Raw genomic sequence first — 14,736 nt, forward strand, 5'->3', positions numbered from 1 at the left:
CATAAAACTTGTAGTCATGCTAATTCATCTGCCTTTCATTTACCATTTATCACTTCACAGATGTCAAATCTTACCCATTTCTATCCATCATATAAAGTACCATATCCTCTAGGCAGTGGTTCTCAACCAGGGGAAATTCTAACCCTAGAGAACATTTGAAAACACCTAAAGATATATTTTTAGTCACAACTGAAGATGGGATGATACCAGCATCCAGTGGGTAGAAAGTAGGGATGTTGCTAAACATGCAACCATACCCAGAACAGACTCCCAAAACAAAGCATCATCCAACCCAAGTATCAGTGGTATAGAGACTGTGAAACCCCACCTATAGGGGTAAGTTTTAATGTATATTTACATGTACATGAACTTTCTGGAGGCAAAGTCTAAAACTTGTACTAAGTTCTCAAAGGAGATATAACTTAAACACTGACTTTTCTGACTACTTCATCTTGGCCATGGTTTTTTAAAAAATGACATATTAATCCCACTTTAAAAACAGAAGTCATCTAATTAACAGAATTGTCCCTTTTGCTCTCTAATAAACCCTCAAGTTGAATAGTTCATACATTTAGATATTAACCTACATGCCAGAGATAAATTAGAAATTAAGGCATATATGCCAGCCAGATTTCACTGTCCCTTTCCACTGTCCACTGTTATTCATGATTTCCTATCTCTAGGTCCTCCAAGTAACCCATCCCTCAATTAGTAGGACCAAAACAACGATTGTGATTATGGTGACTAATGACTAAGATATAGCTTCATTATATGACATAATTCATTCAATTAAAATCCATTTATTCAATGCCTACACGTTTAACCACACTGCTAGTCACTGGGCATATGGTGATGAAAATGGATTTACAACTTAGAACCAGAAAGATATTAACAAAACTAAAACGAATAATTTACAGCCAATAAGAAAGGGAGAGTGTGAAAAGTGAGGGAGAGAGGCTGAAAGGATGAGCAGAGAGGACTGCACATTCAAGATCACTGCGTACCTTATTTCATTCAGTATTTTATCCACTTAAAATTCAATAGGCAACTAATTCCTTCCTGGCTAGTTTAAACAAGTCTGTGGCATCTATATCCCACTCCAGGTAATTTATAATATATTGTTATTCAACATTTCCTAGTCACTGACATATTTGGGAGACTCAAGACTAGGGACCAAGTGAGAACATCAAAAGCAAAAGCTTCCTTTGGGGGGAGGCTTATTAATGAATCTAATTAGAAACCAAAATGGTAAAGGGTTAAGACTAACGCACATTTCAAAAATGCCGTTTCTGATCATCAGCAGATGTAAATAATTACAATTGCTACTAATAAGATATTCAAAATGTACTGTCATTGCTTGTAAATCAGGGCGGGGGCGGGTGAACTTTCCTCTCTACTCTTCCCCCCACTTCAAATTAGCTACTCAGTAAATTTTAGGAATCAGTCTAAATCGGCCAAGGAGGCCTGGCTAGCAATTTTTAACGCGGCTGTCAGTCTTAAATCTCGAACTCACTAAAAGCCCCAGGTTGGTAAAAATACTGGGGGTTTCCGTGGGAATGAGGTAAAAGGCGACTGGTGAGAGAACAAAGGCGGCGCGTCCCCGTAAAAGGCCGTCCGGCCCCGGCCTTACGAAAGACGGGGGCCGCGGGTGGAGGGTGTCCGGGTGGGTGCCCTATGCCGCGCGGCCCCAGCGCTCTTCTGCTGGGCCCGCCACGGGCAGGCACCTCAGCTGGTGCACGGGAGGGTGCAACCGAGTCGGGCACGCCAAACAGGAAGGCGCGTGAGAAGGGACGCGGGGGCCGAGGCCGGGCTGCTGGCCGAGTGAGTGAGCGGGTGGGAGACTTGCGAAACACGCCGCGGCCCCGTCCTCAGACAGGACCCAAATCACGTGGCTGCCAGGGCCAGGAGTAGAAGCCGCCCAGAAAGAGCACGCGGGAAGGGAGGAGCGCCTGGGGACAGCGGGCGACAACCCCTGCAGTTCCCTTCCGCGAGGCCCCGCCCCTCGCGCTTATGTAATAGGGGCGCGCTGCCATTGGCCCTCGCGACCGGAAGGGTGCAGGCGTGCGAGAGGGGTGGAGCGGGAGGCCGCCGCAGGAAGGCGAGGGGGCGGGGCCGCGAGGCGCTAGCGGCGCTGGGGTGACTGGGAGCGCGGCGCGGCGTGCGCGGGCACGAGGCCGAGTGGCCTGCCTAAGGCTCAGGCGGCTTCGGGCGCGCGCGGCGGCGGGTGTGCGAGGCGCGGGCTGTTGTGTTCCCGGCTCTCCTCTTTCCCCTCTTTGGCGGGTGGAGGAGGCCGAAGCGGTGCTGGGCGCGCTCCCCCTTCCTTCCCTCCGCGACTTTCCCTGGCCCTCTCGCGCTGCGCGGTCTCTCCGACGCAAGACTGTCCCGGCCCGGGTGAGCGGCGGCAGGGGCGGCGCTGACGCCGCAGGACGCCCGGGAATCGGGGTGGGGGAAGCCGGCGAGGGGCGGCTGGGACCGTGGGGCGCGTGGGGCGCGGGGGCGCCGGCCTCCCGGGAGGCGGCGGGGCCCGTCCCGGCGCGGGCCCCGGAAAGGAGGGGAAGCTCGGGTGCCTGCCAGGCCCTGCAGGTGGCCGGGTCGCAGGCCGGCCGCGGGAGCAGCGGTAACTTTACCCGCTGGCGACAGCAGCTGGTCGGTATCTCGAGGCCGGGCTCTCGGCGACCCAAGGGGCCGGGTTTCGTACAACCAAGGCCTCCAGCTGACAAATCTCGGGCCAGGGTCCTTGAGGACTGGCGGGTAGGTGAGGGTTATGTGGTCTTTGGTGGCTGGAAGGAGGAGGGGGCTCACTGAGGCTGGAGAAGACTGGGAAAGGTGCTGCAGGCTGCAGCTGGGTTATTGGAGTGTTGAGTGAAGGCGCCCTTACTCTGGTGATTTCTCCCGCCCTTCTCCTCAGATGGATGTAGTTTAAAAAGCTAGGGTCAGGATGTTGAGCACTACTGCCTGGGCCTCTTCCTTTCAGATGGTTACGGATAATCAGCCTACTTCCTGAATCCAAAATCTTTTTCTTAATTCTTGGTTTGCTTTTAAAAGGATCTTTGGAACAGGGCTTACTTGTTGCCTCCTGCGAAAGCTCCTCATTTTGAAAGAACTCGTCCGTTCTACACTTCCCTTTTTGCAGTCCCCTCGGAAAAGCACACTAAATAAGAGTTACATTAAAAACCAGCTTTTAGGTTATTTGTAAACGATTTCTTGCCCTTCCATTTGTCATATTTAATCAGGGAGAAGTTATGCATACGATTTTGCAGAAAATTCGATTGGTTTGAGAACAAATCTTAAGTTGAGCTGTCCAAAAGCAGGTGGTTTGTTCGTTTGCATTTTGGCTTTCAGAAAGGAAATCAATGCAGTGTGCTGTCAGAAGTTAGGGGCCTACCCCATGCTGTTAGCCTGTTTGATAAAATTTCTTTTGCCTAGTTTTCTGTCTCAAAAATAAGAACAAACAACAACTACCTTTTTTGTTAAAGTTCTTATGACTTTTTGTTACTGTTGCTAGGTGGCAATGAAAATGGGTTAATCTGTCATATAATGTTTTATTTTGTTCATCTTATAATATTGTACAGATCACTGCATGAACATGTCATCAAAATAGTTAATAGCTTCTAGATAGCAAGGAAACTTATGGAATTAGTGGTCTGCCATTGTGTAAGATTTTTCTTCAGTGTTAACGATTAGGATTTTAATTGTTAAGAATTGTTTAAAACAATTTTATCCACAAAAGCAGTGTATTAACATACATAAAATACATTATGTGTAAGAGTCAAGATTAAGATAAAAGAGATAACTGGAGTATTCTAACATAGGTTCTGATACTAAGACATTGAGACATTAAGAATGTTACAAAACATTGGTGTACATAAAGATTGAACACCTGACTGCTCTCATCTGAATATACTTTAAATATTCTTTTGAAAAAATAATGCATTTAGCTTAAAATTAATAAGGTTTAATAAAAAATTGAAGCATACTTGTAGGGACTAACAGCTGGTAGTAGTCACCATTATTTGGTAGGAATTGGGTTCTGGTATTAAGCTAGCATACTAAACATTTTTATAATTAGTAAGATCTTCAGCTGGCTTTGAAGAAGAAAAAAAGAAAAGCATTGATCCTCTTCTGAAATTATGACTTTAAATTCATAATGCTAGTGGGAACTTGCCCAATCAGTATATTTACTTATTGTGTCCCTACATCCCCTTTTTTGGAGGTGGGGAGGGGAGTTAGTTGTTTCTATGAAATGCTTAGACCTTACAATCATTATCTAATTAGGGTTCCCATCAGAAAAACCAACATTCTTGAACATTTTTAACTTGTTTAAAAGAAGTCTTTAATTTTAATGAGAAAGTAAAAGTAACTTCTCAATGACAATTATTTTTAATTAACTCACATATGTTCACTTTTGACCACCAATAACAAAAAAAAAAAAGTGGTATCTTTAAACTTTGTAAGGGTGTCCCTACCCTTAAACCAGGTTCATTCTCTCAACTGGGAACTAATTAAATCTCATAATGACCATTTAGGAAAAATTAGAATGGCACAGTAATTAAATGAAACCTAGGTATTTAAGAGAATAATTCCTCTTTGGTAGCATAATCTCCTTTAGAAGGACTAGTTAACAGCTCTTATTTGTCTTAAACAGTTAAGAATTGCAAATTACAACTGTAAATACCAGAAAGGGAAAGTTACTTTGCAAAGTAACCAAATAAATGTTACAGGGAAGCTAAACTTTTTGGGAAAGCTTTTGAAGATTACATAAAGTGAACAATCTTAGGTATATAGCTCAATGAATTTTTTCAAATAAACATACTGTGTAACCATTACCTGGTTCAAGATACAGAACATTTTTAGCACCTCATAATTTCTTCTCTTGTCCTCTCTTCCCAAATCATTGCTCCATAAACCCCAATGTCACCTCTTTCACTTTAAAGCCTTGCTCTGGAACCCAGGGCCTTGCACAGGTTAGGGTGATGCTCAAGCACAGCTTCATACCCCAGCCTCCTTTGCCTCTTTTGAATTTTATATAATGTATATTCTTTGTAACTGATTTATTTAACATTGAGATACAAACTTGGTGTCGCTTGAAACAATAATTATTTTAGAATGCTGCTTAGTATTTCATTGTATGTATTGTGTTTGTGTGCACATTGATGTATCCATTTTACAATTGTTGAGCAGTTGGATTGTTCCTAGTTTTGAAACGGTTTTCCGAACTTTCTTGTATTTATCTTGTGTGTATACATTTTTTTGTTGTTGTTGTTGAATATATACCAACAGAGGTCATAGACAACTGCCAACCAGTTTTATTTCCTCCTCAGTGGTTGATTCTGTCAGTTTATAATCCAGTAGCATTGTCTGTGAGAGTTTAAAACCCATTCATTTTGATTGCTTAAAGTTTCTATAAAATTTAAGGCTTTAACTCTGAGATGGTTATTTAGATTACTCAATATTAGAATAATTAAGTCACTCTAATGCCTTAACTTCTGTTTTTAGATATGGCTCGTGGACAGCAGAAGATTCAGTCTCAGCAAAAAAATGCCAAAAAGCAGGCTGGACAAAAGAAGAAACAAGGACATGACCAAAAGGCTGCTGCCAAAGCTGCCTTAATATATACCTGCACTGTCTGTAGGGTAAGAGGGCTTGAAAGACATTGCTTGGTGGACAATTCTTTCATTGTAAATTGATTTGTATAGGTTAAAATTTTGTAACGCTAGCAAAATAGATGGTTTGTTTGAAATAGATTTGACATCTGGTTGTTTTAGGAATTTGTCTTCATGTACCCATTTACAAAGCTTTGTGCTTGGCTTCTTGGCCAGATGCAGGTTTCTATGATCTGAGGAACAAAGAATGAAACAAGACTTTTTCTTTATGTAGGATAAAGATGTTTTTATGAGGTAATGTAATATGCCTTGAACTTTGTAAGAAACTTAGGTCTATATTCTTGATATAGATTTGACTAAACTTTGTTACTATGCTAGTAAAAATACTTCTGATTATGAATATGGCTTTTAATTTGTTTTCTTTCACTAAAATTCAGAGTTAGAGTGTATGGTAAAACCATATAGAATGTATTCATGTTGAAGGCTATTATTAGAATTAATTTGTTTTTATAAATTTAAAGAATTGAGCAACAAACAGCATCTGTGGCGTGCTTACCATGTGTCAGACATACAGTCACACGTTTAGCCCACATAGCAATCCTAACATAATCACATACCTAGCTCTCCAGCCCCCTTACAAGCTGAGTGGAATTGATGGTATGGACGGCAAAGGTTTTTTGTTGTTGTTTTTGTTGTTTTTACTATTATTATTATTATTGTAAATGGACACAATACCATTATTTATTTTTATGTGGTGCTGAAGATCCAACTCAGGGCCTCATGTGTGAGGCAAGCACTCTACCACTGAGCCACAACCCTAGCCCATGGCAAAGGGATCTTGATAAGACATGATTCCTGGACTGAAGTTTGTCATCTATTTGAGTTATAACAAAAGAGAAGTTTATAACTACATAAGAATTCTTATTAGTAGTGGGCATGGCAGAGCTTGCCTATAATCCTACCGGGCTCAGGAGATTGAGGCAGGAAAATCATAAGTTCAAAGCCAGCCTCAAGAACTCAGCAAGACACTGTCTCAAAATAAAAAGAAAGGGCTGGGGGCATGGCTCAGGGGTTAAGTATCTCTCGAGTTCAATCCTTGGCAACCCCCCCCCAAAAAAAAAAAAATTAGAGGAAACCTATTACATTAAATACCTTGTTCACATTGAGCTTTGATACACACAAAATGATGGAATTGAGCAGCTTCTGATTCTGTTTGAAAAGAAGGTGAAAATAAATTTTACTAAGTTAATGATGAAGAAATACCTTGACCTAAAAGTACAAGAATTAGTTCACATATTTAAAAACTCAAAACCTTTTATTATATGTTTTATATATTTGAGCATGTTAAAGAGTAAGTGAATTAAGGTCTTTGCCAAAGGAATTCATTGTTATGTAGTGTGTTATTTAAGAGCTGAAATGCCTAGCATTGGGTTGAAAACATAGGTCTTAGGCAAAGTAAATTCTGGGATTTAGTTTCCTTAACATGTAGAACAAGAATGATAACAGTAGAAGCTAGAGATTACTGTGGAAGTTTGTGAAAATTAAGGTAATATATTTGGCACAATAAGATGTCAATAAACATTACCTGTTGTTTGCTATTAATGAGATAAACAAATACTTTTCTATGTGACTTTCCCCTTTTTTGTTAAATGTAAGAATGAGGATTTTTTTTTTTGCAAGGTTCCTCTTCATATGCTAGCTGCTAAGTTGTTAGAGCTTGAAGGCAATTTATGATAACTGTTTATTATAAACAAGTTCAGGGTTTTAAAAGGTAACATGTTTTTTATTTCATACATGAAGTCCATTTCTTCTTTTTTGTATAATTTCTAAATTAGACACAAATGCCAGACCCTAAGACCTTCAAGCAGCACTTTGAAAGCAAGCATCCTAAGACTCCACTTCCTCCAGAATTAGCTGATGTTCAGGCATAAAGTTGTTTACAGGTAATTGACCTTTTTTTTTTTTTGTCTGTTAATGTCAGACTTAAATACAAGAGCAAAACTAACTTCTTTAACTGTGAAGTTAATTTCTGATTTCTGAGTCTTTATTAGTTCTTCTTTTTAATGTTTAACTTCGTTACTAGAACCTAACAATTGTTACTTATAGTTTACTAGAATGCTTTATAATTATCAAAAGTTTTTTCCTCAGATCACTTCCTTTGAAACATCCCAAGTTTTTACTACTGTACCAAAATGGGGTCAGGGGTGGGGGGATGAGTGAATATTGGCCATCTCTAGCTCAAGAATGAAAGACTTATCAGCTGCAAGAAAATAGTTATTTCTAAGGTTTTTAAGGGCCTTCCTCCCAAAAATGATGTAAACAAATTTCCTGAGAACATTTTTATAGTTATTTTATTTAATAGTGCTTAGCAGAGCTTCTAAATATTAAATATAGTATAAAATGTAGGCATACACTAAAAACTTTTTTGAAAATAATCAGTTTACACTTTTTATGTGCTTGGATTTTTTACCCCTAAATGGTATGTGTGGTCTTTCATTTTAGACATTTGAAATGCATTGTTAACTTGGATTTGTACAATGGGTATGTTCACTGAAATTTTCCTTATGTTTTATAGGTGAATTCATGACACCTTTGACTCTTCTACTGTCTCAGACCTTAGGTAACAAACCTGCAGCTGCTTTTCTAACAAACTGTTGATCAGCAAAAATAAAGGGGCTACAGAAACACTCATTTTTATGCTGTTCCCTTTTGGGCTTCATGCAAAGACAATTCTGTGTAAATGTACAGTTGACTCTGATTTGGAAATCTGAAAATCAGTCCATCCTTGTTATAAAAATTTTTTTACAATTGTAATTATATTGATGTTCATATTGTGTAAAATAACTCATTTAATAAAGTAGTACTTTGATTTTACAACATCACAGGATAAATGGTTCTACAGATTCTGTTCTAACTTTCCTTATTTGCCTTATAAAAATCTAATGAATTCAGCAGCTAGAATTACAAACGCAACTTTTATCTCCCTTTCTCAGCTCAGTGCAGGTTCCTTAAACTAAAGCAGACTCATTCATTTAAATTGTGCATGTAATTTTATTGGCAGCTGATGATTTAGGTGAAGAATGACTTTATCTGCTGCCTTAGAATATTGCAGTTAAGTATTATGCCCCCAATGATCATTTCACATGTTTAGAATTGACAAATTTAAATTTCCTGTATGAATTGATTGGGCGTAGCTACCAGTCAGGGGTACCCTATAGAAAACTAATACATTTGTAAAAACAATTGGATTATCAGTGAGTCCTTCTAAAAAATAAGTTTCTGAAGTATATGTCAAAACAAAAATAATAATTAGTCCTATTGTTTAATAGAAAATATGATGGAATAAATGTGAATTGGTAAAAAGATTTTTTATAAATTATAGTGGATTTATTTGCAGATTGTTCTAGCTCTTTAATTTTAAATTGAAGCATAATTTTTGAAGGAGTTTTAGGAACTTATTAATTATTTGGCCAATTTTATGAATGAATTTTTGCATTAACAGGAATTGGAATTATTTGTGATTGGTTAATTCCCAGAATCCTCTCTATTGAAACGTTGAATTTAGGAATTGGCATTCTGGTGGTTCCTAAAATCAGACTATATATTATAGTATGACTTCCATTCAAACTAGAAAAGTATTAAAATCAACCAGTATGCTCAATCTTTGGGGACTAAGCATGGGAGGTGCTTTTGTTCAGTTGGATCAAGTAAATGCTACCCAGTTAAAGAAAACTCAACTTTAGTGTTCTTTTAATTTGCTTTTGTCAACTATTAACTTGTACAAATGAAACTGCTGTAACTCAGTTTAAATTTTAAAATTAACATAATAGGAAGAACACTAAAATATTTACTGCTAACTGCTTAGAGCCACATATCTGATCCTGTGGATTACAAAATGCATTCCCTCCTTCTGCTGTAACTCATTGCTGCATTTGTTTTGTAGCTCCACATACTCTGCCCACCTTGTTTGTCTTCACTGAAAGTTTAAAATAAGATGTTTGCAAGGAAAAGCTTCAGTGCTGATAGTTTCTTAGCAACTCCTATTCTTAGACCCTTATTTTTAAAATCAGTTCTTTTGTTTCATGTATTTAATTCCCTAAGTTTCAGACTTAATGTTGTTTCCTAATATGTCAATTGCCAGAACATTAGTTCTACCTAATTTCTTGTGGTGGTTATTGTAGAAGTTCTGGTTAAATTTCAGTTTATAAGTTTTTGAAAGTGCTTTGAGCATATGTGTGTTTATTTTTAGTAACAAATCATTTAAAACCCATTCACAAATTTTGGTTTAAATTTTTTTTCATTTGTTTTACTGACTGTAATTCAGAATAAAATTTTTTGTTCTTGTATTTAACCCTTTTTTTATAAGCAGCTGAAGACACCATATTTAACTCTGTATCTCAGTGATAGGGAAATAGTCTGATTGATCTTATAAGACATTAATTCTCAATATGGGGATTATTAGTACAATCCCCTTTTTGTGTTTTGAGTTAAATCTGCTATAAGAAAAAAAAATTCCAAGTCTTAAATATCTTTGTTTATTTAATTTGAAGATTCTTTAACAGATAACAGCAAAGTTTATTTAAAAACTGTTATGGTGTCTTCAAAGACTTGATAAAATACACTGAGAGAATTGCCATTCTGTATTTACATTAGTTGCCAAAAGAAACGGGGTTAAGATTAAACTTGTTTCCATTCTCTTCAAATGGATATCCCCATGTTTAATTGACACACTGGGGCCTCAGTTGTGTGCTGTAATGTCTTATTAAAGAAGATATTAAAGAAAACTAAACTAGTCTAATTTCTTTTACATTTTAAGAGGTTTTGATATTGCCTCTTTTTTTCTTCCTTTCTAAACTTAGAAGTAATTGTCTCTTGAGTGTAGCACGAGTTCTAAGGATGACAAGAGATTTCTTTCATTTTTCATTGTTTTTCTTACATTCTTTTGTGTATTTGGGGTCTGTAGAATACTTCTTAAGAATGAATAGAAAGAGTTTATCATTCTGAAACCTTGCAAGTTAGAATAAGTGAGTTGTTGGAAGGGGGATGTAATTACTGTTAGCAAATACAAAACAAAAAATACGTAGATCAATTAATTGAACTAGATGGATAAATCCTTGATGACCTTGATTTCCATTTTAAGATAATACTTTTGGTTTTGTTTAAACATAGATAATAATCACATCATAATTCAAACCTGAGATGTAGCATGAATAAGGTAGAATTTACAAACATTACTGCCCCCCCCCAATTCCTTATTTTTCATTCTTGTAATACTTGGAACATACTTGGCCTATAATTCCAGGGACTTTGGAGGCTGAGGCAAGAGATTGCAAGTTCAAAACAACTTAGGCCCTAAGCAGCTTAGTGAGACCATGTCTCAAAAAAGGGATGTGGGTATGTGGCTCAGTGGTTAAGTGCCCCTGGGTTCAATTCCTGGTACCAAATAATAATGTGGGTGGTGTAAAGGACTTTTCCCTAATACGTGATCAACCACACTCCAAACTGTAATTGAAATGTTATATTTAAACTACTCAGTCTGAAATGATTTGTACTAGATTTCTAGTTTGGGGGTTTGTTTAAGAGTGTATGGTAGTAAAGATCAACACTAGGGGGTTGTGTTTACTGTGACTTTACACTCTGAAATTGTTCAAAGTAGCTTAATTTTCATAGAAATTTTAAAAATATAAGACCTTTCATTGTGCATATTTGATAAAACATCTATTTGAAAGAATAGATGTTTTATTAAGAAAAGTTCATCCCGTCATTAATTGTGGATTACCATGTTAAACTAAAAATAGCTTTTTCATTTTAAATGTTCTTTTGGTAAGTTGTTTACTGAATTACTTTTTTTTTTTTAAACCACCAGTCTTTAGTTTCAGTTCTTTGCATAGAGTGTAATAGTATATTCCAAATTTAAAATTTTGTATCTACAGAGACAGATTTCAGTCATTTATTATTTGTATTCATATGGGTATGTTTTCAGTATGAATTATATTAAAATCATACTACTTTTTAGTCATTTTTATGTACATAGCTTCATTATCTCTAATGACTTAGGTTTTGTAGACCAAATAAGTTTCGCACTTTATCACTACCTTCTGTATTATAAATTTCAAATGGGACTTGCATTTTGGATTCTACGTATTAAAATCCTAATTACCGGGAAGGACACCATCATATTTCCAGTGTCATCCAGTTTCTGGGTCACATGTGTCAAACAACTGAGGTATTTTTTTCAGATATAGAATCTTTTTTAAGCTCTTTTCCAGAATTTTTTACTCATTAAATGGGAACATGGCAAGCTTTGTTTATCAATACGCTACTTTAAAAATAAATAAATAATCATATTGAGACTTCAGTATCTCATGAAATGAATTAGATTATGAAAATTTGAAATACCTTTGTTCAGAGGCATTCATATAAACTTTATATTATAGTTTGTACCAAGTTCAGACTATTGTTCCCTCATAATCCTTTTGCCAGGAAGAGTTACAGACAGTGGCCTTTTGGGTTGAGAATACTGCTTATTGATGCAGGACACTTTTGCAGAGAAATCAGCTGTAATTTAGATGACCTTTGAACTAATGGTTTTAAAAATTATATCAAGTCTTTTATTTTTGACATAGAAGACATATGTATTTTTTAAATCTGGATCTCTTCAACTTTTTTTTTTTTTTTTTAAATAACCTAGTTTGGGGATTATTTAGACTTACAGAAAAATTGTAGTACGAGAGCATTCTTGTACAGTGCTCACCCAATTTTAGTTTCCCCTAATAACATTACTGTGGTATATTTGTCAAAACTAAGAAAACAGCATTGGTATGTTTCTTTTAACCAGTTTTTGTGTTATTGACCTTTTTCTGTTCCAGGATTCAATTCAGGGCACTCTTTTCTCCTTAGTCTCTGATCTGTGACAGTTTCTGTCTCCCCTGGGGTTTCATGACATTGACAGTTTTCTACATGAGTTAATTATGGTGTAGAAGGTTCCTCATTTTGGATTTGCCTGACATTTGCCTCTTGGTTTCCCTGGGATAACAGATTGTTGGAAAGAAAGCACAGAGGTACAGTGTCCTTCTCATCACATCATCTTAGGTATACAATGTTAGCAAAGGTGATGTTACCCTTCATTACTTGATTATTTAGTGTCCGCCAGCTTTCTCTATTGGGAACTTATTACATTTTCCTTTCCATGGACAACTTTTGGGAAGTCCAGCCCTTCCTGAAAGGGAATGGGGTTTAGTTCTCACCTGTGGGAGGGATAGCGTGCGTGCGTGCGTGCGTGCGTGCATGTGTGTGTGTGTGTGTGTGTGTTTATTTGGAGTCCTGATCTGACATTTCTGTATATGGGAGAGAAAGATGGGAATCAAACCCAGCGCCATGTTCTTGTTAGGGCATTGAACTACATTCCCAATCCTAAAGGTCTTATAGAATTGTATATTTGTTTCTTTTCCCCATTTACCTGTTCAGTCACTTATTTATATTTATGTCCATAAATATGGACTCATAATCCAATGTATTATTTATTTTGTTATTCACATTTTTAAGCTTTGGGTTTGGGGAGCTTTTTCAGTTGGCTTCTGTTTCTTTTGATATGCTTCATCTTTGTGTTGTGGTGGTGGTGGTTTTGGTTTTTGGTTTCAAGAATGTCCTTAACTATTAATAGTATAAGATGCTTCAGGTTCATCTAGTACTTTCCCAACCTTAGAATGAGCCATTTCTCTAAGAAAACTTGAGTTTTTGATTGGAGAATGATATTTAGAAACCCAGATCTGGGTGCTAAGTGTGAATTGATCTTTTGGTGTTTTGTTTGTTTTAATTATGAAATGTTGATCTTTTTTCTATCATTAGGTAATATTTGAAGATGATTGGAAGAATATCCTTATCACAGATTTTTTGAGCGATAAGTTACTTTGAGTTTTCTATACACGTTACTGAGTCACCAAATATAAATAATATATGTGAAGTTGTTTTCTGAGTTATAAAGCTTTATAGAAGCAAATGTATAAAGAAATAGAGTAAAAGTTCTTAATCTTTAGAAATTAAAATACCTTTTGGAGATAATGCATATATTTATTTTTGTATAATTTTAGGCTAGATGGTTAGGTGCTTGGTGTCTTTGGTAACTGATAGCATCTTTAGGAATATGGAGGAGGGACAGTAGATACTGGGGGAGATGGCTTGTGAGTTAAAGAAGTCAGTGTCTGCCTGGGAAGATGGACAGAGGGTGGGGCGGGGGGATGGTAGGGAAAGCAGGGTGTGGGTGGCTGAGTGAGCAAAAGCTTGGGCACATACATAATGTTTCTTTGAGAGAAAGTGAGTGGGCCAGTCAGAGCTTAAGTCTTGTGAATGAAATCCTTTGAGCCCATGGATGAGAGTGGGGAGAAATTATGAGAATGGGACCAGATTGTGCAATGTGTGCACACTACAGTAAATTGTTCAAATTACTCTTGACACTGGGAACCCATTCAGGTTGTGGGTATAGGAGAATGGTTTGATGCAAGTATGTTAGATTTATCAGTGGAAAACGGTTGGTACTGCTTTAATAGGGATCTTTTTATATTCTTCTATACCTTTCCTTGTTTATTAACAGAATATAGTGTCCAAAATTTAATTTTATTTTTAATGTAATTATGAATATAGGCAAGAATTGTCTACTTTAGGAATATGGAATACATTTTGAAATACACTTCATTTTTTTAGAAATTTGGAGAATGTACTAAGGTAGAATTTTTTAAATTCTTAAGTATAAAGCCTTTTGGAATAGTAGAATATCTCTGTCTCACATGGGTTCACACATGTGTGCATACATACTTTTAAAGTTAAGGCATACTTACAAATGTTGTAATCATTTTTGTATATTTTGTCTTTGTGCTTTACTCTAGTTTAACATTATAGCAAATGGAGTTTTCTTTATGCTATAAATTTTGTGTAATTAGAATATTTGTGGCTACCTTATGAACCATAGGTTATGAGGCAATAGACTTTTTTCCAACCACTTTTATTATACTTGTTAGCCAGATATAGTTCCTATTTTGTGAATTGTCCAATTTAAATTGCTCACTTATTTGTTGGGGTCTTCTAACTACCAATCTGTTATTCACAACAAACTAACAAGAACTGAATGTTGCTAGGG

General features: G+C 36.9%; 1 protein-coding gene across 2 annotated transcripts; it reads left to right on the forward strand.

Annotated features, from left to right (window-relative positions):
• Positions 1 to 2,139: 2,139 nt before the first annotated feature.
• Znf706 (zinc finger protein 706) lies at positions 2,140 to 10,392 on the forward strand. Of its 2 annotated transcripts, none has more exons than XM_078016849.1 (4): positions 2,140 to 2,391; positions 5,497 to 5,633; positions 7,439 to 7,546; positions 8,179 to 10,392. In XM_078016849.1, the coding sequence occupies exons 2-3, from the start codon at positions 5,499 to 5,501 to the stop codon at positions 7,532 to 7,534; spliced, it is 231 nt and encodes a 76-aa protein (XP_077872975.1). In that variant the 5' UTR covers positions 2,140 to 2,391; positions 5,497 to 5,498; the 3' UTR covers positions 7,535 to 7,546; positions 8,179 to 10,392. The 2 variants fall into 2 exon arrangements, with proteins under 2 accessions (XP_077872975.1, XP_005316350.1); XM_005316293.5 differs by lacking the exon at positions 2,140 to 2,391 and adding an exon at positions 2,549 to 2,751.
• The last annotated feature ends 4,344 nt before the right edge of the window (positions 10,393 to 14,736 follow it).

This window comes from Ictidomys tridecemlineatus, chromosome 7 (genome assembly GCF_052094955.1).
Source record: "Ictidomys tridecemlineatus isolate mIctTri1 chromosome 7, mIctTri1.hap1, whole genome shotgun sequence".
Classification (NCBI taxonomy): domain Eukaryota; kingdom Metazoa; phylum Chordata; class Mammalia; order Rodentia; family Sciuridae; genus Ictidomys; species Ictidomys tridecemlineatus.

Coding starts and splice junctions, on each gene's coding strand:
- Znf706 (XM_078016849.1), top strand. CDS start 5,499: ATGGCTCGTGGACAGCAGAAGATTCAGTCTCAGCAAAAAAATGCCAAA. Junction 5,634..7,438: donor ATACCTGCACTGTCTGTAGG/GTAAGAGGGCTT, acceptor TTTCTAAATTAG/ACACAAATGCCAGACCCTAA.